This window comes from Neoarius graeffei, chromosome 5, assembly GCF_027579695.1.
Source record: "Neoarius graeffei isolate fNeoGra1 chromosome 5, fNeoGra1.pri, whole genome shotgun sequence".
NCBI classification, from domain to species: domain Eukaryota; kingdom Metazoa; phylum Chordata; class Actinopteri; order Siluriformes; family Ariidae; genus Neoarius; species Neoarius graeffei.
Window position 1 is genome coordinate 28,857,746 of NC_083573.1, and position 24,906 is coordinate 28,882,651.

General features: G+C 42.6%; 1 protein-coding gene across 5 annotated transcripts in view; it reads left to right on the forward strand.

Annotated features, from left to right (window-relative positions):
- The window catches only part of shc1 (SHC (Src homology 2 domain containing) transforming protein 1), an 81,532-nt gene that overhangs the window by 43,017 nt on the left and 13,609 nt on the right, over window positions 1-24,906 (forward strand). For 2 of the 5 annotated variants that reach the window (XM_060921461.1, XM_060921460.1), the window contains exons 3-7: window positions 6,399-6,441; window positions 19,942-20,106; window positions 22,604-22,674; window positions 23,429-23,492; window positions 24,644-24,763. In XM_060921461.1, the coding sequence (XP_060777444.1) occupies window positions 6,430-6,441; window positions 19,942-20,106; window positions 22,604-22,674; window positions 23,429-23,492; window positions 24,644-24,763 (432 nt within the window). In that variant the 5' untranslated portion in view covers window positions 6,399-6,429. Of the gene's footprint in view, window positions 1-6,398; window positions 6,442-18,188; window positions 18,441-18,808; window positions 20,107-22,603; window positions 22,675-23,428; window positions 23,493-24,643; window positions 24,764-24,906 lie in introns of those variants that run through there. The other 3 variants (XM_060921463.1, XM_060921462.1, XM_060921459.1) reach the window with 3 other exon arrangements.

The following is a 24,906-nucleotide window of genomic DNA, read 5'->3' on the forward strand; positions in this document are numbered from 1 at the left end:
CCGACACATAGACACAGACAACCATTCACACTCACATTCACACCTACGGTCAATTTAGAGTCACCAGTTAACCTAACCTGCATGTCTTTGGACTGTGGGGGAAACCGGAGCACCCGGAGGAAACCCACGCAGACACGGGGAGAACATGCAGACTCCGCACAGAAAGGCCCTCACCGGCCACGGGGCTCAAACCCGGACCTTCTTGCTGTGAGGCGACAGCGCTAACCACTACACCACCATGCCACCCGATATCGAATGTTTAAAAGTTAAAGCTAGCAGGTTAACATTGTGTTTAGAGCATTGCTGTTCATTTCCAGAAGCTCTGACCCTTATGGTTTCTGAATTTTTAAATTCCGCCTCGCACCAGATCCAGCCAGACTTCTTCTTCCTCCTTTGAACCCTGTAATTGTAGAGCACACAAAAGAATGAAGGCCATGCTGATGTTCTGCCCACTCCGGGTGAAAGCACATGCTGCCAGTGAGGCATAGTCCATGCAAGGATATGTATTTTCTGTACAAATTCTCTTTTTTTTATCATCTGTGCTTGAAGTCTGGGATGTAGCCTGTATTATAGAGTGCAGGTATCACGAAATATTAGTTGGTAGCTGATTCTTTCATCCAACTCATTCACTGACCTCGTAACTATTTTTAAACTTTTTCAAGGCTACAGTTTTTGCAGCTGCTGTTTTCTTGCAGAACATGCGCGAAGATTTTGAACGTGAAAGGCTGGTGCCGTTTAGAAATCAAGAATGCACATACAGTACAGAATTTTAACATTCATTAAAATGATCGTATTTTATCTGACCTTGCCTTATTGGACGATCCAGCACAAGTACTGCTAACACCTGATATTGAGTCTGTGCGTTATCCATTATTGTAAGCTGTATACATTTAACAGTTATTCCATGAAATCGAGTTGTACGTGAGCTGATAGCCGACGAGGCACGTAGCGCCAAGTCGGCTGTAAGCCATGTACAACGAGATTGAGTGGAACAACTGTTTTATTCTATCCACATTCACTATATTTTGAGAACAGGATTTTTATTTTTTGCAAATTCGATAAATAACAACTTTATACAAAATGTCTGACAAAATCATTTCCGCTTAGAATATAAACAAATCGGCGAAATGACAGGAGCAATTTGTGAAAAATGCTGTAATAATAATTCTTGAAAAAATAAAAAAAGATACTTTCGAATACTTTTATTCTGTATTTTGTTGCTTATTTTTTTTGTGGTTTTGTTTTCAAGTAGAGTTTTTATTTCATCCTCAGTTGGTTCAGCAACATGCGCCGCCATTTTGTTTTTCTCTAACTCATGGTATATGACCTGGTAGCCTAGTAGTAGAGTAGCCAATCAGAGCATGTGCTTGCTCATATCCACTGAATGTAGACAGAAAAAAAACATATAGGATAGGGTTAGTCAAAATTATGTTAACACTTAAATGGTAGAAACCATTTATTCACAAACCATACATCATATGTGCAAGATGATTTACAGGGCGGTCTCAACCTGTTCGCTATCGTGTTCAGCACACAAAAACCATATGGGTTCCTGCACAACAGCACTGTTCAGGGCACTTCTACCTGTTCTGGGCCGTCCCACATTTCCTTGGTAGTTGTCCGCTACCGATCCAGTCTTTACAAACTTTGCGCAGACACGATAAATTGTTAAATGGCTTGGTGGGTCTCGTCCTGCAAATCGTTTTATGTATATATGGAGTATTTTGCACTGACTGATCACGTTATTACGTTATGCTAATTCTCTGTCATGACTGGTTTTCCTATGATCGTTCACTGAAAGAGGTGATTGTCAGTGCCTGATTTTTTTTTTCTTCCTTTTTAAAGATTGTTTCTGTCTCTCACACTTGGCCGTGTAAACCACACGCATCTGGTCCAGTGAAAAGAAATGCACTCTTTCCTAAGGGGCGCAGAATGTTCCGGAAGTGTTGCTGTTGGTAACTGTCTTTAGAGACGGTGTACTGAGTGGACTCGGCTTGAGCTCCCAGTCTGAAGCATGAGTTTCTTGTTATTCTTTGTGTCTGAGACAGAAAGGCAGGCAAGCGCAGGCAAACACACACCTCCCCCTCATATCTGATCATTCTTCTCATACCATGGTGTGTCTGAGCATGACCGCTTCTGTCTCCATATATTTTATACACTCTCATATTAGACGCCAGTGGGTACAGGTTAGAGCAGACCTAGGCATTTTACGGCCCGCGGGCCGCATCCGGCCCTTTGGTTCATTCTGACCGGCCCGCGTAAGGTTAATTAGAAATTACAAAATAAACGTATTTTCTAATTTTACCTCATGCATGGACTGAATGTGCATTGCTTTTATTTTGAAGTTGTGTTCAATAAAAGCGCAATACGCGCGACATGAACATGACATGAAATCCCACGAAACCTAATCCCGCGATAACTACTTCCGTAATTTGTCCAGACCAACCACAAACTTGTACGTCATCCTTCAAACGGTCCAGCCAATCACATAGTGTGACGTCACCAGCAGGCGCCGGAGCCCGAGCCGATCTCCGGCGAAAAACACCAAATGAGGTGATTAAACTACAAATGTGGGCATCATTATTATCATATGATGTATCTTGCTTGATATTTGGAGTAGAAAGACAATATTGTGATGTCTTTATTGTGTTTTGGGGTGAATGTGACTGAAAAAAAAATGGTACAAACGTTCACATTTTGTTAACCGTTGTTTTGGGAAATTTGATTGAATAAATGACATTTTTTGTAAGGCAACCTCGTTTTTTTCCATACTCTTACCAGTCTTAGCAGCTTGTAAAAACAATGTTATTTACTGCTTTATATAAAGAAATACAATTAATATTATGCAGAATTTAGTTCAGCCTTTTGGTCCGGCCCTCCACAAAATTTTCTGTTTCTCATGTGGCCCCATGGAAAAAATAATTGCCCACCCCTGGGTTAGAGAGTGATCTCTCACACACACACACACACACACACACACACACACACACACACACACACACACACACACGTGTATGAATACGTATTTGCATGCATGTATTGTCAACCTGTTTTTCACCTTACACACACCAAGTCTGTGCAACTACCTTGCCTTGCAATACTTCATAAATGTCTCATCTCATTATCTGTAGCCGCTTTATCCTGTTCTACAGGGTTGCAGGCAAGCTGGAGCCTATCCCAGCTGACTACGGGCGAAAGGCGGGGTACACCCTGGACAAGTCGCCAGGTCATCACAGGGCTGACACATAGACACAGACAACCATTCACACTCACATTCACACCTACGGTCAATTTAGAGTCACCAGTTAACCTAACCTGCATGTCTTTGGACTGTGGGGGAAACCGGAGCACCTGGAGAAAACCCACGTGGACACAGGGAGAACATGCAGACTCCGCACAGAAAGGCCCTCGCCGGCCACGGGGCTCAAACCCGGACCTTCTTGCTGTGAGGCCTTCATAAATGTGTAATATTTTATTTTATAACGTGAATCTCTCATGCAATAATTTATATGTGCAATGAGCAATACCTCACTCCATAATGTGTAACACAACACGCCTCAGGACTGTGCACCTTACCCCCCTGACACACACACACACACACACACACACACACACACCCTTTATTTATTTTTTATTGTATTTTTTTTCCTCCCCCCCTTCCTCTCTGTCTTTCTCTCTCTCTCACTCTATACGCTGTTTTGCACTAGGGGTGTGCAAAAATATCGATATGGCGATATATCGCGATACTTTGTCTTCTGATTCAATATCGATACTCAAAATTTGAATATCGATATTTTTTCAAATAATAAATCATGTTTCAGACGGGTTGTAAATCCAGTACGACTTCCACACCTCCGCTCCGCGAGGTGTCGCTGTGCCGCTCCCTCACTGCAAGGCACTCTTCGTCTTCTCTTTTTTCCCCGGCGGTTGCAGTGAGGAAAAAAAAACAAGCAAGCATGGCTGTTAACGTAAACCTAGAGACGCCGCCGAACTTTAAGGCAGATGTTTGGAGGCACTTTGGATTCCAAAGGAAAGGAGAAAAAAACAGTGAGCCGGTGTTCTGTAAAGTTATCCTACCTCTTGGATTTGTCCTACCAAGCCTACTGCGCATGAGCGAAATCCAGGAGGGTAGGAAAATTCAACAGTAGTTTTGTCCTACCGATCAGCTGGGTTGATAGAAAATCGGTGAGTATTTCACGCATTTGCCGATTTTTATGTTTTGTGCGTATTGGTCGAGTCTTTGGCCGAGTCAAATAATTTGTAATGCCTTGTTTTGAATAATAAACCGGTCTGTATGAGAACTTGCTAATTCATGTGTTCTGCGCATGTGCAGTAGGCTTCGCGCATGCGCAGTAGGAGACTAAGATGCCCACTGCACTTTTCAATGTGTTTCAGACAGTGTGTTGTTCCTGCAAAATAAGCACAAGTTAAATGTTCTCAGGTATATGATCTCAAGTTTACAAAGAACAAATTGATAGTGTTAGCACTGAAATGTCTGTGCAGTCTGCAGTGCAAGTTTTAAGTTTTCATAAAACAATTTGATTCTGCTTGTTAAGCAGCACTGATGTGTCCATGCTTACAGAAAAGTTGAGAATACTAGCACAGAAATGGGAATTTTCTGTATGTTGTAGTGAAGCAACTCTTGGTTTTGCCAGCAGTGGAATAGAGACAAATATATGTCTGGCAAGAGTGTGTAGTTATGTATGTGAAATGTAATTTTACAGTGGTCAATAAATTCTGATTTTCTTCAGTGACACAGATATCGTGATGTGGTTGAAATTTCTTGCAATATATCGATTATCGCAGAATCGCTGTACCGTGATATTATCGTTATCGTGGGCAAAATATCGCCATAGTATCGTATCGTGAGGTATCTGGTGATACCCAGCCCTATTTTGCACTGTTATTGGAGATGCTTTAATCTCATTGTACATGTGTATAGTGACAATAAAGGCATTCTATTCTATTTTTCACATGCAGGTACAATAGTGATGAGTGAAATTCCTTTCTCTAACTCAAGCCCTCACAAATCAGTACCTGTCTTTACCATTTGTAAACAATAAGCGACTAGCATGGAGCGAATTTCCAACAAAGCAGTATTACTTTTTTTATTTGAGGATTTCATAAAAGGACTATGAAAGTACATTTATAACTACACTTCATAACTTCAAAAGTTTTGTATACTCTAGCTTCAATGCATATACAGTCACTTCATTACATTACATTAATGGCATTTAGCAGACACTGTTATCCAGAGCGACGTACCACATACCCGGAGCAGTTGGGAGCTAGGTGCCTTGCTGAAGGGCACTTCAGCCATTCCTGCGGGTCCAGGGAATCAAACCGGTGACCTTTTGGTCCCAAAGCTGCTTCTCTAACTTTTTTTGAACACGATCATCTTAGGTTGGTTCTCAAAATCTCAACTTCAGTAGGAACACGTGTTATCTGATCGACGTGTCATGTTGCAGTGGGGTGTGGGAGGAGGTTTGAGCTGACCAGGTGTCTACGGTAACTCAAATAACCACTCTTTACACCCATGGTGAGCAGAAAAGCATCTTAGAATGCACAGCAGTTTGCTTGGTGTTTTTCCTTTCATCAGCCTGCACCTGATGTGAAACCTGATGTGGTCTTCTACTATTATAGCCCAGCCTTTCTCAACCGGGGTGCCGTGGCTCCCTGGGGTGCCGTCTGGCTTCGTTAGGGGTGCCGTCAAAAAATTATATATTCTAACATTGAAATAAATAAAATGAATTAAAATTCCAAAAAACGATAGTTACACTAATGCAGATCATCGCCGCCTCATGCATCATCAAAATTTGTCTCACGGCCCCCTTTCCCATGTCACAACGTCACTGCCGGGGTCAGCGTATGGTCAGCATGACTGTGTATATTTTATATGGGGGTGCCTTGAGAATTTGCATACTTCTTAAGGGTGCCGTGACTGAAAAAAGGTTGAGAAACGCTGTTATAGCCCATCCACCTCAAGATTTGACAAGTCATGCATTCTGAGGTGCTTTTCTCCTTGTAACGGTGACGTAGGAAGTGGATAAGGTTCCAGCCTGTCCGTGATTGCTCACTGTTTTGACTGTCAGCTTGCTTTCCGAAAGTCACATGATAACCTGGTGAGTATTGTGTGATTCATTATAGTATCACATTATACACACAGCTATTCACACTTTGTAGAAAGGGGGACTCTTGGATTTGCGAAACATTTGGATGGCGCTTGTAGGAAACTGGTTTTGTTTTCCTGTAAAGAGTGTTTGTAGACCAATTCTAATGAATTATGATAAGTTTGCTATGGGTCAGAGATGTTCAAAAGTGTGTGTCTGGGTAGTAGGTTCTATGTGTGTTTATGTATGTATGTTAATGAGTTTGTGTGCGCTTTGTGGTGTTTTTAGGGAAACAGATACACAAAAGCAGAGTTGTCCGATGGACTATGTGGTAAGCTTTTGACACACTTACACTCACACAGCCACACAGGTCTCCTGAGGCATAGAGGCTGATAATGTCTTAGTCAGTATGTAGCAGTGTTGTAGTTGAGTCACTAAACGTCGAGTCTGAGTCCAGTCTCAAGTTCCCAGTGTTCAAGTCCAAGTCATTAAAGAAAATTTCGAGTCGAGTCCGAGAACAAGACTCCAAAAGCACCATTTGACGGTGGCTGTTGCTGCCTTTATGTGAAAGCGTGTTGGACTAACGTTACTGCTCGACTGCCCCATTTTAGTTAACAGGCTACAGAGTAAATGCTTGTTCATCGTTCAGCAAGCCCCGCCCACTATCAACAGGGCAAATAATATGATAAGGGGTGTTCACACGGCACATATTTGCATCGATGCTGCACCGATGTATTTTGTTGCGATATATCTTACACCGGTGTAAATTCTGTGGAGCGTTCACACGTCACAACCCTGCTTACTAGAGAGAAACGTGTTAGCACCGGTGCAGCCCCACTTGCGATCACACGGCAGTTTTTGCGACCGTGCTATACGATAGTAATAATGCGGAACTGAAATATGCGCATGCGTGAAAATGTACTTCCTTTTCCCGGTTGTCATGGCATCACCAAGCGCCGGGAAAACAACGTGGATGAAGACACCAGTGTTGCCAGATACTGCTGACGTTTTCCAGCCCGAAATATGTTCAAATCCGCCAAAATGCACTTAAAACCGCCCAATCTGGCAACACTGGAAGACACGCAGTTCTGTTGTTGTTGATATTCGCCATTTTGGAAGCGCAAAATACCAGGATGCAAATTATGCAATGCCCGTATGTAATCAACTCTCCTCATGCGTAGCGAGTCTACCCCTGTAGCGTTCAGACGTCCCATTTTATATCGGTGCTGTCCCGCAAACTAGCATTTACTCCGGAGTAAATTTCTTAAACCACCTCTCGAGCAGGGTTAGATTTGCACCGGTTTAAGCAGCTTTCAGGGGCTACACCGGTATAACTTTGTACCGTGTGAACGCTCTACCGGGGCAGCCCCGGTGCTACACCGGAGTAAAAGTTGCCGTGTGAACACCCCTAATGAGGGTTAACACAAGCTAGTTCATCGCTCAGCAAGCAAGCCCCGCTATCAACAGAGCAATGAACACAGCGTGTCACTTCCTTCTCTCGGTGGAGTCTTACCAAATGACGATTGAAGTTCGAGGTCGTCCCCGTCGTTTCCTCGATAGTTCTTCTACATATGGAACACATAGCAGTGCATTTTTTCCCACTGCATGAGAAGTCTGTATAAGCAAAGCGGACAATCCTAGGAGCTTCTCTCCAGGCATTTTAGCGCCATTAACGTTAGTTTGTTCCTGAACATGATGTATGAACAGGTGAATGTGCATCTTGCACAAAATTAATATACAAATTAAGGTAGATATAAATATCTTATGCAAATTATTATGGCATGTGACAAAAAATAAAGAAAAAATCAGAGTCGTTGTCTCCAATTTACAAGTCCGAATGCAGTTAACGCACGAGTCTAAGTCCAAGTCATCAGTGCTCAAGTCCAAGTCAAGTCACGAGTCCTTAAAATCAGGGCACGAGTCGGACTCAGGTACTACAAGCCTGGCACTATGCATGTGAAGATGAAGAAAATCAGCCTTACCAAAACTTTTGAAAACCTGGCAGGAAATTTTAGCGTGGTTAGTCCGAAGAAAATTTGCAGAAAATTTTAATAAGCAAGCGGATTAGTATCAACTAAAACGTGCCTCTTTAAATTATATACGTATATAATTACTGTCTGTGGGTTTGAATGCAAAATCAGCTCACATCACTGCTCTTGTTTTAAAACAGCATGATGTACTTTCTGTTCAGCATTCATAATTCACACGAAGGAATTTTGCTGTGTGAAGGAAAGTAAACCAGTTTCATAAACTTAAACTAAAGAGGCTATCAGATGAGAGCTGATCTAGAGAAGCTAGAGAATCACTTGCAAATGGCTTTATGTCAATACAGCACACTCTTCTCTGAAATATAAACACACTTTGCAAGTGTTGTGGGGAGCTAAAAATATAGGTCATTGCAGACCATGATTTATCATAGGGTGCGATGCACAATGCCTTTGTGAGCTACTTCCTGTGAGATCAGGCCCTCACAAAACAGCACAGACACAATACAGTCGACACATTTTAGCCGTGCATTAGAGTAAAAATCAGCCTCGATGCCCAGAGTCACACCCCTGCATGCACCCGGTGGAGGGAAACCGTCCGAAAGCGGCCCACCTGTGTGTATCCTCATTCCTGCCTCACTTGTTCTTCTCAGTTTCCCAGTTTCTGGTTTATATCCAGAGTCTTGTCTTGGGCTGGTTTACTGGTGTCTTGTTCTGTTCTGGTGTTGGTCCTTTTGGTTTTGTTCTGATTCTGGACAGGATCCTTTCTCCTTTGAGAAATCATCTAAATCAATTTAAAAAAAAAAGTTTTTCTTTTGACTTTTTTGGGGATATTCAGCTCTTGTCAACCAGGAAAGCCCATAGCTGTACAGTATATTCCTCTTTTATGAAGCATGAAGTCTCTAACTGGTTAGCTGGTGCATCATCGTTGGTTCCATCTTTAGCAATGTCTCATTTCCACATGGGACTGCTGCTGTTTGAAACTGACTGTAGGCAGCAGAACTTATTCACTGCATGAAGCCCTGTGAATTGTTGTTTCTCATCACTGTACTCCTGATAATGTTCTATAAATGAATGCTTATTTCCAAAGGTGAAATCTGAACGACATCTTGTATTTGTTAATAGTGTTTCTCCTGCCATACTCTTCTTCTTGTTTGCATTATTTTCTGTGATCCAGTTTCATGTATGTGTGGATTAATGTTGTAGGTTCTAAATCATTTTCTGTATTAATTCTTGCTGCAGTGGAACTGGTCAGTTTCTGTCAAGTCTCTCTCTCTCTGCCCATCTCTCAATCTCTGGCCATCTCTCCCTCTTTGTCTCTCTCTTTGTCCATCTTTCTCTCCCTCTCTCTCTCTCTGCCAGCTCTCTCTGTCCATCTCTGTCTCTCTTTCTCTCTCTCTCTCTCTCTCTCTCTCTCTCTCTCTCTCTGCCAGCTCTCTCTACCCATCTCTCTCTCTCTTTGTCTCTCTCGCTCTCTGTCCATCTCTCTCTCTCTCTCTCTGCCCATCTTTCTGTCCATATCTCTGTCTCTCTCTCTCTGCCAGCTCTCTCTGCCCATCTGTCTCTCTTTGTCTCTCTTTGTCTCTCTCTCTCTCTCTCTCTCTGCCAGCTCTCTCTACCCATCTCTCTCTCTCTTTGTCTCTCTCGCTCTCTGTCCATCTCTCTGTCTCTCTGCCCATCTCTTTCTGTCCATCTCTCTCTCTCTCTCTGCCCAACTCTCTCTCTGTCCATCTCTCTCTGCCATCTCTCTCTCTGCCCATCTCTCACTCTCTGTCCATCTCTATCTCTCTCTTTATTTCTCTCTGTCCATCTTTCTCTCTCTTTGTCTCTCTCTCTGCCAGCTCTCTCTACCCATCTCTCTCTCTTTGTCTCTCTCGCTCTCTGTCCATCTCTCTCTCTGCCCATCTTTCTGTCCATATCTCTCTCTCTCTATCTCTGTCTGTCTCTCTCTCTCTGCCAGCTTTCTCTGCCCATCTGTCTCTCTTTGTCTCTTTCTCTGCCAGCTCTCTCTACCCATCTCTCTCTCTCTCTTTGTCTCTCTCGCTCTCTGTCCATCTCTCTGTCTCTCTGCCCATCTCTTTCTGTCCATATCTCTCTCTCTCTCTGCCATCTCTCTCTGCCCATCTCTCACTCTCTGTCCATCTCTATCTCTCTCTTTATTTCTCTCTCTGTCCATCTTTCTCTCTCTCTTTGTCTCTCTCTGTCCATCTTTCTCTCTCTCTTTGTCTCTCTCTGTCTGCCCATCTCTCTCTCTCTGTCTGCCCATCTCTGTCTCTCTGCCATCTCTTTCTCTCCCTCTCTGCCCATCTCTCTCTCTCTGCCCATCTCTCTTTCTCTCTCTCCCTCTCTGCCATCTCTTTCTCTCTCCCTCTCTGCCCATCTCTCTCCCTCTCTGCCCATCTCTCTCTCTCTCTCTCCCCATCTCTCTCTCTCTCTCTCTCTCTGCCATCTCTTTCTCTCTGTCCCTCTCTGCCCATCTCTCTCTCTCTCTCTCTCTCTCTGCCATCTCTTTCTCTCTGTCCCTCTCTGCCCATCGCTCTCTCTCTCTCTCTCTCTCTCTCTCTCTCTATCTATCTATCTATCTATCACTTCCATAGATATTTAGACATTTATTGTTATTTTCTCTGTCTACTGCAGTATATGGACATTGAATTAAATAATATCAAAGTCCAGACTTTCAGCTTTAATTTGATGGTATTTACCTCCAAATCTGGTGAATGGCGTAGGAATTACATCAATTTTTTTTATATCCAGTCCCCCATTTTAAGGGACTAAAAGTAATTGGACAGTCGACATTTCATCTGTTCCATGGCCAGGTGTGTATTTTCCCCTCATTCGTTCATTTACAAGGAAGCAGCTAAAAGGTTGAGTGTTTATTTTAGGTGTGTCATTTGGAATCTGTTGCTGTCAACTTTCAATATGAAGTCCAAAGAGCTGTCACTGTCAGTGAAGCAAACCATCATTAGGCTGAAAACAAAAAATGTATCCGAGAGAAAAATAAAGAATGCACCGCTGAGCTCAGGACCACCACAGGCCACAGAAAACAACTGTGGAGGATGACAGAAGAATTCTTTCCCTGCTGAAGAAAAAGTCCGACACAACAGTTGGTCAGATCAAGCACACCCTCCAGGAGGCAGGCGCATCTGTGTCAAAGTCAACAATCAAGCTTCACTAGAGTGCATACAGAGGGTCTACCACAAGATCTAAACCATTGGGAAGCCTCAGACCCACGTTAGAAAGAAAAAGGAACAGATTAGCTTGTGGCAAAAGCATCTAAAAATTGTACAGTTCTGAGACAGTGTCTTATAGACAGATGAGGAAAAGTTCATCTTGTAACAGAACACAGCAACAGGAAGAGAAGAGTATGGAGAAGGGAAGGAGCTGTTCGTGAGCCGATGCATATCGCAGATCCTACGGCATATGGGTATGTATGGCTGCCAGCATAACTGGTTCCCTTGTATTTATTGATGTGACTGCTGATAAAAGCAGCAGGATGAATTGTGAAGTGAAGCGTAGAGGGCTTATTATCTGCTGAGATTCAGCCAAACACTACAGCAGCAGATGGACAGTGACCCAAAGCATACTTCGAAAATAATCCAAAACTTTTTTAAGGCTCAAAAGTATCTCCACCTGAGCTGAAGCCAATTAAAGGGGCCGGCTCACGCGTCCCAGAATCCAATTCCTCAGTTTTGTTTACTTACTGCGTTTTGAAAGCATGTGATTGCCACTCTGTTGGCTCTCTGTGCAGCAAAACATCTGCAAATTCGCTATTAGCGATCCCTTCGAAACCCATCTTGAACTTTTTCTCCGTCTATGTGTTGTATGTGGAGGCTTTGAACAAAATATGCCTTATGGGACATTCCACTGAATGGGTGCCATTTGCTTGTTGTACCACTCCCAAATTAAACTTAATTTGTTCTATCTTTTCAACACTGATTATAATAACACACATATTTAACTATTCAAAATGTGTATTGGCCAATCTCAGGCTATGTTACAAGGTTTGGAAGTCAAAGATGGCTGCATTTTTTTCAGTCCTGTTACCAAAACTCTGAAAGTAACAGGACTGAGTTTTTAGCCTAGGATTAGCTAATACATGGAATTAAGCCACATGGCGTCATCACTAATGGCATGACCACACTTGGCACATTCTAGTGATTTACCAAAAATCTGCATTTTTAAAATAAACAAATATAATTAAGAAATAATTTAACAGGACAGTATGTTGACATTGACCTTATCAGTCAAAGTTAAAAAATAATCAAATATACAGAAAAGTAAATGAGAGAACTAACTTTTGGTCTTCCCATGGCCTTCAGAAGACACAACTGATGTAACTTCCTGTTGAGCATGTGATTTATGGAATGTTCCAAATTTGTCAGATGGGGTAATATGTTTGGGTAACAGGACTGAGTGAAAACCCAGGGGCACGACTAAAATGTGTATTTTAACTAAGATATTGTGGATTTCTTATGAAAAAAATATATTTAAACCATGGATAGGATATGGAGTCACACAACAGTGCAAAAGAAATACTGTTTCTGAAGGATTTTAATCATAATATTTCATAGTTAAGTATAGAGTGCGGGGACAGGTAACACATGCTATTTTTCAGTGTTTTAGGTAGTTTTTATTAATCCTTACAATTATATATCTTAAATTTGAAAGCAGATCAATGTGCAGGACATTCTGCGTAATAAGGAAATGTATTTTAAAGTACATTTTTATGTGCATTTATACATATAATTTTCTAGGGACGGAAATGGCACCGATTTGGTGGAATGGCTCTTATCTTTTCTTTCCTTCGCAGCCACCTGCGAGACACCAAAGGTAGGTTCAGGTCCATTACAACGGAATAACCGCATGAAAACGGAATAGATCAGTCGAAATAATTTAACATGGACATACTTTGACAAAATATTTTCAAGTTCACATTACAGTTTAAGATCTATGGCCCAGGATGTCACCCAATTGTTGCGGAATGTTTTTGGACTATCGCTAGCATCGAAACTTGCTACGTGGCCCAGAGGCTTCTGGGAAGGGTGAGCTGGCCCCTTTAAGCTTGCACTTCACTTTCACTGAAGGCAAAAACCAAAGGTAAACTTCCCCAAGACCAAGCAGTAACTGATGATATTTGCAGTAAAAGCCTGGTAAAGCATCACCAGGGGAAAGAAAATCCAGTGTATGGTGATGTGTATGAGTTCAAGACTTCAGGCAGTTATCGACTTGAAAGGATTTTCAACCAAGTATTAAAAATGACAGTTTAATTCATGATTGCTAGTTTGTCCAATTGCTGTAATTCCTACATCATTTACCAAATTTCATCCATCCATCCATTATCTGTAGCCGCTTTATCCTGTTCTACAGGGTCGCAGGCTAGCTGGAGCCTATCCCGGCTGACTACGGGCGAAAGGCGGGGTACACCCTGGACAAGTCGCCAGGTCATCACAGGGCTGACACATAGACACAGACAACCATTCACACTCACATTCACACCTATGGTCAATTTAGAGTCACCAGTTAACCTAACCTGCATGTCTTTGGACTGTGGGGGAGGAAACCCACGAGGACACCATGCAAACTCCACACAGAAAGGCCCTCGCCGGCCACGGGGCTCGAACCCGGACCTTCTTGCTGTGAGGCGACATCGCTAACCACTACACCACCGTGCTGCCCCGTTTACCAAATTTGATTGTGAAAACCCATAAATTAAAGCTGAAAGTTTGCACTTTGAGGTCATATTACTTAATTTCAATTCCGATATACTGTGGTAGTATAAAAAAACCCAAACAGTAACTTTACCAATGTCCAAATATTTATGTAACTGACTGTATCTGTATCTGTATTTCTCTCTCTCTCTTGCTCTCTGTGTGTGTGTTTTATTTTCCCCTTGGCAGTCTTGTGGGATTTTTCATAGTGACGTCAGAGAGCCAAAGGAAAACTGACACGACTCCCTCTGACAGCTCCATACACATTCCTACATGCTGTGTGAAGACTCTCACCTGGTGCACCCTGGGAGACGTAGTTCAGATCATCCTTTATTTAAGTTGCTTATCCGAAATACCGATGTGGTGCATGTGGTCTGCTGGAGAGAGCAGTGTGAGAGAAACTGTATGCAAGTGTGTAGATACTTTGCAAGAGTCGAACGGAAAATCTTTTCCTTAACCTTGGGATTATGTCAGAATCCGTGGGTTTTATATTCAGTTTAGGAAGTGACTAACACATTCTGCTTCATTTACGGGCATGTGCTATCTCAAGGTATGGAAGAGGTCAAAGGAAGTTTTAAGTGGAGAAAACAAGAGAACAGGAAATGTGAACATGAGAGGAAGGAAAGAGGAATGAACTCATCCTCAGTGAGTCTTCCTTTGTCCTTCTAGCTCTTAGGCTACCAAGGGAGGAGCATCGACTTTTTTCCTTCCATTTGTTCCATCCAACCATCAGTGGCGGCGTCCGTATATTTCCCATTCTCCCCGACCCCCATCATAAGTATGTGCATTAGAGAGGGCACACACACGCACGCACGCGTGCAAACACACACAAATGCATAAATGACTGACGCTGCAAGGAGTCTGTGAGGGAGGAAATGAGGGGAGGGGTGGGGGAATGAGGCAGGGAGGTGGAAAAAGGAATCAGCAGCAGCATCAGTGTGTGAACGTGCATCGAGAGAGAGAGAGAGAGAGAGAGAGAGAGGAGAACAGAGGACAGTTGGCTGCACTGCTCAAATGCAGTTGGAGGTTGGGAGGCGAGGAGGATGAGTGAGCGTGGGGGAAGGAGAAGAGACAAAGGGAGATCACATCGTTGTTTTTGTTCCAGAGAAAAGAGGGAAGAGAGGGATCTACACGGAAACGAGAAAGGAAGGAGAGCCCAACCATGACTCTGTCATTTTTCAGCCAGAGGAAGCAAGTCAGCGGATAACAGCAAGAGGTCCTTTTCCTCTGTCAGGGAGGGAACTGGGGGAGAGAATTTTAAATGAACATAAAAGATTTTTTTGTTGTTGTTGTTTTGCAAAACCGTAGCTAATTAGTACTTTCCTTTTGGAATTGACTCAAGAATTGACATTCTCCCTTCACTTTTTTCAGCATCCCAAGAGAATTAAACAGGAGGGAAATCAGTCTCTTTTTTTTGTATGTAATTTCAGCACTGTACGGGCATCACTCTTATCATTATTATTAGTGTTACTCTGCAGCTAATATGCAGAAAAATCAGGTTTTTCTTATGCAAAAGTTTTCTGTGTTAATTAAATAGTCATTTATTTCATTGTGGTGGAGACTTTTGCCTATATTGCGCTGCTTCTTCTTCTTCTTATTATTATTATTATTATTCCTCGTCTTATTCTTCTTCTTGGTATTATTGCAATGTTCTGTTTTAGCTGGAAGGATGTGTGCGTGCGTACTCGTGAGCAATATTTGATTTCCTCGTTGGACTGCTGCTCTAACAGAGTCTGTGTCTCTGCGAGTGTCTGGTGCTGTCTTCACTGAGATGTCAACATTGATTAACTTTATGGCAGCAGAGGCAGTGGCGGGACTTTGCCATCTCATGGTGTTGCATTCGGCAGACTATTGATTGTCAGTGAGTGTGTATTAAACTAACGCAGTGTGTAAAGTCTCGCAACTGTCCAATTAGGCGAGCCGCGGCCGACAGGTTGTGTGTCGGCGGAACTCGCAGCCTTCTGTTTGGGTTCCTTCAAGCTTTCGTCTGGCACAGATCTGCGCTGCCTTCTCTCACCATGGCAACAAGCTAGCAACCGTGAAGTCTAACATTGCTGTTTCAAGTTGCTGTAAACTTTTAAGGTCACTCTGTCTCACACTTTTAGATAAGCGCCAACAAGCAGATTTCCGTCTGTCTGTCTGTTCACCATCTCTGGCGCTCTTTGTTTCAATTTATTTAGATCATATCTGTCATCACTGGCAATTAAGGACAGATTGTCAGGATTTATGCCCATTTCCCATCTTCTATTCTACTGGTGCAAACATTTTGGTCTTAAAGTTCATTATAGAGCAGTGTTTACTTGTATTCTAGTTAAACTCAGGTTTTATCTTTTTTCTGGAGTGCCAACAATGTCCACCCCTGCTAGCAGAGGCCTGTAAAGACAAACAAACTGGGCTGCTTATTAACCAAGCTTATACTGAAACTGTCCCATAAGCTGCTCCCTGTGCTAGCGATAACATCCAACCGACTTTCCATCCTCGTTTTGTTTTGTTTTTTCTGATGCAATTCTGTTCTTCATGCTCTCGTGAACCAGAACGGTGCTTTTTTCAGTTGCAGCTTCACATAGTTGCAGCCTTCTTTAACTAACACTTTATATAGACACTTGATATCTCTTTATCGCTTACTCATCTTTTAACAGCTGGCCTACTGGGACTTCATCCACCTTAATCTTGCTGGCCAACAACTCAACAACTTCATCTTGGAACAGGGATTCTGCCATATTCTTGATGATCAGGTGCTACAGCCGAGTCGCCGTGGCTTGACGCTGTTCAACGCTCGGCTCTACGTACTGTTTTTTGTAATCTTATTGTTATCGTTTAACCCTTGTGAACTTTTCCCCCCTTTTGTATACACTTTGCACCTGCCACACTTGCTCACAAACTAAGAACGTTTTGTCACTGATCTTTGCACAGATACAGCGAGTGTGGATTCTATATGCGTGCCAAGTCCAGCTCGCACTCCAGGACTGCATCAATTCATAATACGTGCTGTGTATTTGTAAGCGATGGTGCATTTAATCAACTCTCAGCGAGGTCCCGTAAGCTTTTGCACTTAGTGGACCTCTTTAGAGCTGCACTGAAGACACTACAAGCTTAGTAACAAGCTTGTTCATTCAACTTTATTACACTCCACAGCAACGTCAGAGCACTCCTCGAGCAGTGTAGTGCAGTCTCAGATATCACAGGACTTCAAGGTTCTGGGGCAGTGCACGTGGCTGTTGCCTTGCCATCCACGTCTGTTCACGTGTACTGTCTCTAATGAATACGGACTTGTAACAATTAAATAATTAATGTCACCGATTACAGCCATTGGTGCTCTGCTACAGTAATCTGACTTATAATCTGAAGCTTACACTGAGAAAACAGTGTGGTCTGAATGCGATGTGTGATGTGGATGTATCATCGAGCGGATGCTTGACGCTTTTCTGTGGGAATGGGGAAAGTCTCGGATGACATGAGGTAGAAATCAGCCAGCTGATTTCTGAAGCTTGGATACTTTTACAGTCACTGAAAGTGCTTCTGAGGTTTTGGTAATACATACAGTGGACTTGGACTGCGCTTCGTGCTCGTAGGACTGTTCTGCATGTGCACACGCACTGTTCCCAACTTTTCAGAATAGTTGGCAATTATAGACTGTTGTTTGTTTGCCAGTGGTTTCATAAGGGTTTATGTGACCCTGTTATGAGTCCTGCTATGTTCAGCATGGTTTTATTTTTCTCAGGAAACTGATTTATTAAGACCTGCTCCATTTGAGGGAACCGTTTCTCGGATGGGAGGTGTCATTTAGGACAATGAGCAAGAAATCTCTCGTCAGATGATCTCCTAAGAGATCTCTTTGGGCAGAACTTTGGCTCGAACCAACCACATCGCATTACAGTCACACCAACAAGCCGCTGGTCGTCAGTACCTTGGGAAGTCACGTTCCACATGTTGGAAGATGACATCAAACTATCGATTTAGGCTCACACAGATGTACAAAGTCACTATTGGTGCTCTAATTGTGTTACCTTTTATAATAGCCATATTTTGATCTGATTTCTAGAACACTGGTAGAACAGTTTCAGGGCTCTCAATGATTATCTTTTTCTAAATCAGTCATATTTCTATGTCTGTAATTATCTTAACAGTCTAGCTATGTAACTTGGGGCTTGTTTTTAGTCTCGGTCTATGCGTAAGAGAATTCGGTTATTGATGAGCAAGAAACAATCAGTGAGAGTGAATAATTGAACATTGCTGTACTTTTTTAACCAAAAAGGAAGGAAGGACAAAGAGTCAGCCTGGAGAACGGGAAAGAATACGTGGGTGGGGGAACGGGGGAGAGAGAGATCATCTGGAAGAAGCGGGCGAGCGTGATCGAAAGGGAACGCGCAAGGGAGAGGGAACGAGAGCTAGAACGAGAGGAGGAGGAAAGGAAGAACGGGCCCCAGTACACAGTCTGGAGGCTAAGGGAGGGATTCCAGGAGAGGAGGGATAGAGAAGGGGAACAACCAAAAGGAAAGAGTCCAGAAGGAGCGAGAGAACCTCAGCCAGAAGTGATTTGGAAGAGACGAGAGGAAGAGGAGAAAGAGAGAGAGAGGATACAGCTGGAAGACAGGGGACCCAGAATCATCTGGAGAAAGAAGGAAAGAGAAGGAGAAGTAAGAAGGAATATGTATGTCAGTGACTTGAAGCAAAAAGGCGAAAGAGAAGGGAAGAGATCAGCCGAGTGAACTTGATCCAGACTAGAATTGGTGCTTTGTGTTTCTCTGTGTTCTTGATAATACTCTACTACGTTCCTTTACACTGCACTGTAAGATCTCCAGTGTTCTGTTACCACGACGACTGGTGTATATCATTTCGTTCTTAAGGATTTGATTGAGATGACTTGGATATAGCACTATTAACCAGGACATGAAGCAGGAGTCTTTAAACCACTGCAAAGTTATGAACTTGGATGTGTGTAATTCTTTAATCGGGATCTTCTCAACCTTGAGGTAGAATATACAACAGTGTTTGGTGATTCTCTGTCTCTCTCTCGCTCGCTCGCTCGCTCGCTCTCTTTCAGTATTGATCTGTCTGTCTATCGGAAGTCTCTTCTCTTAGAGTCTCAGCTGCAGCTAATAGTTTTTTATGGGACTCTTTCAGATAAGAGCTATTATAGTTTAGCCTCACTGACAGAAACCAAACACACCCAAAATATCAAAGAATTTTCTTTGCTTTCATTGAGTCATGCACATTTTACTATAAAGTGCACGGCCATTAAGACACCAAGCGACTAACATTAAGATGACAATCACGCTTAGGTTCTTCAGTGGAGCTTACGGTGCACTAATGATGCGAATATAAAATGTGAATTATGTTTCTCTATGCAGGCTATGATGTGATGCAAACACTCACACAGACGTTAACACACTGTGTGATTACACTGATGTCACAGTCTGCGTGATCTAGAACTTGACAGGAAACACTTTTTATTCTCTATACTTTGTAGTCTTTGTCCTTCTCCCCATTTGTCACATTCTTCTTTTGTAATGAACTGAGCGAACAACAACAACAACGCTGTCGTTTCTTTGGTCCAAAGATGAAGGGATCAGTAGATGGAGATAAACAAGGAAGTGTAACGGAAAAGGGAGGACCTGTTTGCAATTTATTTGAAAGAGACACTTGGAGAGACCTAAAGAGAACCTAAAACCTGTTCAATTGGGAGTTGAACTAATAGACGAGTGGAAAATGGAACTCGTCCCCAAAACTAAATACACCCCCTTCAGGAGTGACTCATTCAGTTCTACAGATGAGACAGCCTCTAATCCTTCTCTCCCTTCCTCAGCTCCCCTTACCCCTCTTACTCCTCCGAGTATTGCTTCATCTCTGTCTTCCTCGTCGCTCGCCCCTATCCTGCCTCCGACGTCCCCTCGACCAGCTGAGAACAGCCCCACTACATTGTGCTCCTTCTTTCCCAGGATGGGCTCCCTGCGCCTGGGCATGTCTGCCACCCTTCTCCCAGGCCTGAAGGCGTCCAGCAGGCCCCAGGAGACACCCAGCACCTCCTCCTCTTCCTCCGCTTCTACTCCTCCTCCTCCTCCTCCTCCTACTACTACTACTACTACTACTACTCTCCTTCCTCTAATGGCTCCCTCTCCTCCTCCTCGTCCCCCACAGGACATGAACCGGCTGGGTGGCGCGTCGCGGAGGGCCCGTGTGGAAGGGGGCCAGCTCGGGGGCGACGAGTGGACGCGCCATGGCTCCTTCGTCAACAAGCCCACGCGAGGATGGCTGCACTCGGACACCGTGGTCAGCACCACTGGCGTCAGCTACACCGTGAGGGTAAGATTTTAGCTAAGAACTTTGATGGAATACATATTTTATTTTATCCTTTGTTGTTGTTTTTTTTTTCTTGGTCTATCCCTATTTCAATTATTTGTTTAGACCGTGCTAATGGAGAAATTGCCAAGTCGAATTCTTTGTAAATGAAATCTTACTTGGACAATAAAATTCTTTCTGATTCTGATTATATCACTAAAATCTAAAACTTAAATAAACACTCATTAGCGCCACACCTCTGAGACGTTGAAAAGTTAAGCTGTTAAGAAGTCTTACAATTCCTGCAAAACAAGAATATTTCCTTCTAATGTCAATCAGTAATATGAGACATTTTAGTAGCTTTTCGTATGATAATTACTTATTAAGAGTAGTTCTTACGATTTCCTCTACTTTTTCTCAACTCTGAAAGTCTTTTCCCATACAGTATCATAAGTCCCTGGAATTCTGTGTCATTTTTTGTGTGTTACTGATCCTCTGACTCATGATATACAGACAGCAGCTGCACAGAAACTTGGCTTTGTGTCATTACTCTGAAACAGGGTGATGCATCCCCTCACACATATAACTGAAGGCAGAGAATGGCACGTGTAATGTCTCAGAGCTCCGTAAAATACTTCTGATAATCCATTCAAGCTTGATGTGGGACAAGATCCTATAAGATTCGTCCTACTTGCTTTCAGATTTGGGGTATTTTCAAGCAGCTTGACTTTCTTCCCTGGTCAAATTCAGCTGCAGTTCAAATACCTGTTGAATGAGTGGTTTCATTGGTCATCATCGTTTAAGATAGTACAAACTCCTTTTGGGGGGCAGTCAGGATGGCACTCGAAAATCTAATCTGCTGAAAACCTAGCTGAAGCCAGAAAGACTGGATTCAATACGTAAGCTGAAAATCGCTCATAGTTAGAGCACCGTTTTCTTTAACACTGGGAGTAACCGATCACGCAGCTCGCTCGACTTTGAATATTATTTGACTTGGTGTATTATATTATGAAATAATAACAATACTAGCAATCTTAAATGATCTCCTGAGTAATGCAACAAAACCGTTGTCCCCATCATTTGGAAATCACAAGTTTGAATCCCATGATGCCGAAGCCATCTGTCCTTCAGGAGTCCAAGAGAGCAAAATTGGCTGGGGATGTGAGGAATGGCATACTTTATCTCCCCTGTCAATCACAGCAACACCAGCCAATCATGTGCATCAGTGAGCTATGCGGAAGACGGTGGAGAGCAGCTGTTTGAAAAGATCTTGTTCATGTGCCTTGGAGGAAGCACATGTTGGCCTTCATCCTCCCCAGTTGGTAGCTGTTGTATGATAGGAGAGGGCTGGCTGGTGGGTGCGAATTGGCTAAGATCAATTTAGGGAGAAAACGGATGTGAAAAAATGTGTAAGAAAATTCGAAGCTGAAGTGTGTTAATGAATCGTTTTATGAATTAGCTACCAAACTGTAGAAATTATTGTACTGAAAAGTATTTATAATATTAGAAATATTTTCTTTCCTCTTTAGTCAGTAGTAGTCAGGCCCAAATCAAGCCTAAACCCACAGCAAAACCTTTTGAGTGGTGACTCGGTGCATTTAACAGTTATTCCATGAAATCGAGTCGTACATGAGCTGATAGTCGACGAGGAGCGTAGCACTGAGTTGAGTAGAATAACTGTTTTATTCTATCCACATTCTCTGGATTTTGAGAAACAGAGCATTTGTATTGTTATTTTTTGCAAATTCGATAAATAAAAACTTGTCCAACAAAATCATTTCCGCTTAGAATGTAAACAAACCGGCAAAATGACTGTAGCAATTTGTGAAAAATGCTATGATGATAATTCTTGAAAAAGAAAAAAAAAAAGTTTTTACCATCAAATACTTTTTTGGGGGTTTTGTTTTCGAGTACAGTTTCTATTTCATCCTCAGTTGGTTCAGCAACACGCTCCGCCATTTTGTTTTCTTCTCTACTCACGGTATATGAGCTGATATCCTAGTAGTAGAGCAGCCAATCAGAGCATGCGATTGCTCATATCCAGTGAATGTGGCTAGAATAATATGGTTTAATACTTCTTGGGGGTTTTGTTTTCGAGTACAGTTTCTATTTCATCCTCGGTTGGTTCAGCAACACGCTCCGCCATTTTGTTTTTTTCTCTACTCACGGTATATGAGCTGATATCCTAGTAGTAGAGCAGCCAATCAGAGCATGCGATTGCTCATATCCAGTGAATGTGGCTAGAATAATATGGTTTAATCCATGACTAACCTTAACCTGTAATTAGGTATGTTTATGGTGCAGCTCTGGTCTTTTTGTGTTTGCTTTATTTTTTAATTGTATCTAGATACAGTATATACATTTTTTGCACAGTAAGACATAAGTCATTGTTGATCTTTAGTTGCCGTTGAGCTGTAGTTGCTGTTTATCTTATCTCCGTGCTTGGTTTGTGTGTGGGTAGATACAGGAAGTGGTTTGGACTAATGTGTAGCGTTTTGTATTTTTCATCTTCTTCTTGCAGTACATGGGTTGTGTCGAGGTGCTGCAGTCAATGAGGGCGCTGGACTTCAACACCAGAACTCAGGTTACCAGGTAAAACTCGTACTCACGCGCACACACACATTCAGGTTTGCGTGTTTTGTGTCAAAAGCATCGGGTTCATTACATGCACATCAGTGCAGACACACTGCGACTATGGTGGATAAAAGACTCTCCTTTAATTAAATATTAATGTCCTGCTCTCATAGCTTCTCCTCTCATGTTGTGGTCAGGGATGGAAAGGGAGGGACCATGACAGAGAGAAAGCGAAGGAGACGTCTTTCCCTTTTAACTACTCTTTTTATATCCTCAACTGAGCGGATGTGTGTGTTCGAAAGAGAGGAGAGAGGAGGCATTTGAATGCCATCATCCCTGCCTTGCTGCCACATACTCTTATTATAGAAGCATCTGGAAGCCTCTGGAATCTTTGTGGTTTCTCCCATTCTGTTTAGTTGTCCTACCATTCGAGTGCTCTTTGTATAGCTCTATAGTTTGTGTGTCTGGTTACAAAGACCTATTTACCGAATAAACCAGGCTGTTTTAAAATGCAAACATGATCCTGTTTTCAAATTGTTTACTTAATTTAAATGGAAGGAGAGAGAGAGAGAGCGTGCGTGCGTGTGTGTAAGAGAGCTCTAATGTAATATTGTGCAAGAGTGTGAAATCTGGGAATGGAAAAAAAAAAGCATGATGGAAATCCATGTCTAATAATCTGATTAGCGTGCACGCATGCACACACACACGCATACACACGTCGCCTGCCACTGTTTGTGTGTGAGTAACTCTGCGTTCGTTCTGTGTGTTTCAGGGAGGCAATCTCAGTGGTGTGTGAGGCGGTACCAGGTGCCAAAGGAGCTCAACGCAGGAGGAAGGTATTCAGCCCTAAACTAATCTTCGCCCAGCATTTAATCACCGTATCACTTCTTTGCAGTGTGCTGATACAGTAGCCGATGCCCACACTGTTTCTAAGTGTCAGACAAGACCTGAACAGAACGTTTATAAAATACATGTCGCAGGGTTAGATCATTAAAACAGCAAAAAGCACGTGGCTCGTCAGTTATAGTTTAAAAAAAGGAACAAGGTGCATCGCAGGTAGATATACAAAGGAAGGCAATTGTACTGTCAATGAATGCATTGTTACACCATAGCACAGTGTGTACAGAACCACACACACCACACGCACACTGAACAATCATGCTCCACAGTCTGTTCACCTGATTTTGTATCTGTTTTTGTGCTCCGTTTGGAGTTTGTTCTCAGGGAGAGTCTATTTGTCTGTGCATTTTTATAGCACTGACTACATTTTTGTGGCGTTTGGGTCAAACTGACCCTTTCTCCATCCAGAGAGAAAAAGCTTGTGAGAGAAAAGAGCCAGAATGTGATCCAGACACTCCCAGAGTAATCTCTGCAGCTGTTCTTTCGTTCTTTTGCTCTGACTCTGTGTAATATTTAGCAGCACTAACATTTTTTTTTATTTCACAGTGCATCTTACATTTTTAATCCATTTATAGTTACATTTAAAGTTGTGTAACTTGCATGATATCAGGCGTAAAGTCATTTCCTCAACAGCTTCTCTTTCTTTTTCACGTGAAGTTAAAAAAAAAACCCGTAGCTTGTCATGTTAACAAGAACCAGCAAAACGCAAAGCTGTCCATTCTCAAGACTTCCATGTAGAGGACAACTTAGATATAGCTTTACCTCTGGAGGCACCTTCCAGAAATGCACAATAAACGTCTCTTCTCTGAAAACCTCTGCATTTCAATCTGTTTATGGAGAGAATCTGGCATACAAATAGAGTTTTAGAGTGAGCACGTTAATCTAAACCTCGCAGCTGCAACACGTTTACTGTTAAATTCGTGCTGTTGTAGAAAATGGAGCAACACCTGAGCAGGAGATTCAAGTGCTGTGGTGTAAGTGTGAATAATAGTGTGGCAAAGCAATACGGCAAATATTCATTATCTATGTGATCGTCTTTCGTTCTCTCTCTGTGTGTTTCTCTGTCTGTATCTGTATCTGTCTCCAGCCTACATCTCGGAGTCTGAGCTCTATCCTAGGAAAGAGTAACCTCCGGTTTGCTGGAATGACAATCAATCTCACCGTGTCAACGAACAGCTTAAATCTACTGACAACCGACTGCAAACAGGTCAGTAATCAAAGAAAAATAAGATGGTGGAAGCCAACTAAGGTGGGCCCCACCACTACCAACACCTGTTTTCTCTTTCCAGCCTATGATAAAGAACTGCAAGCTCTTAATTTGTGTGTTATGATCATTAGGCAGCTGTCTTT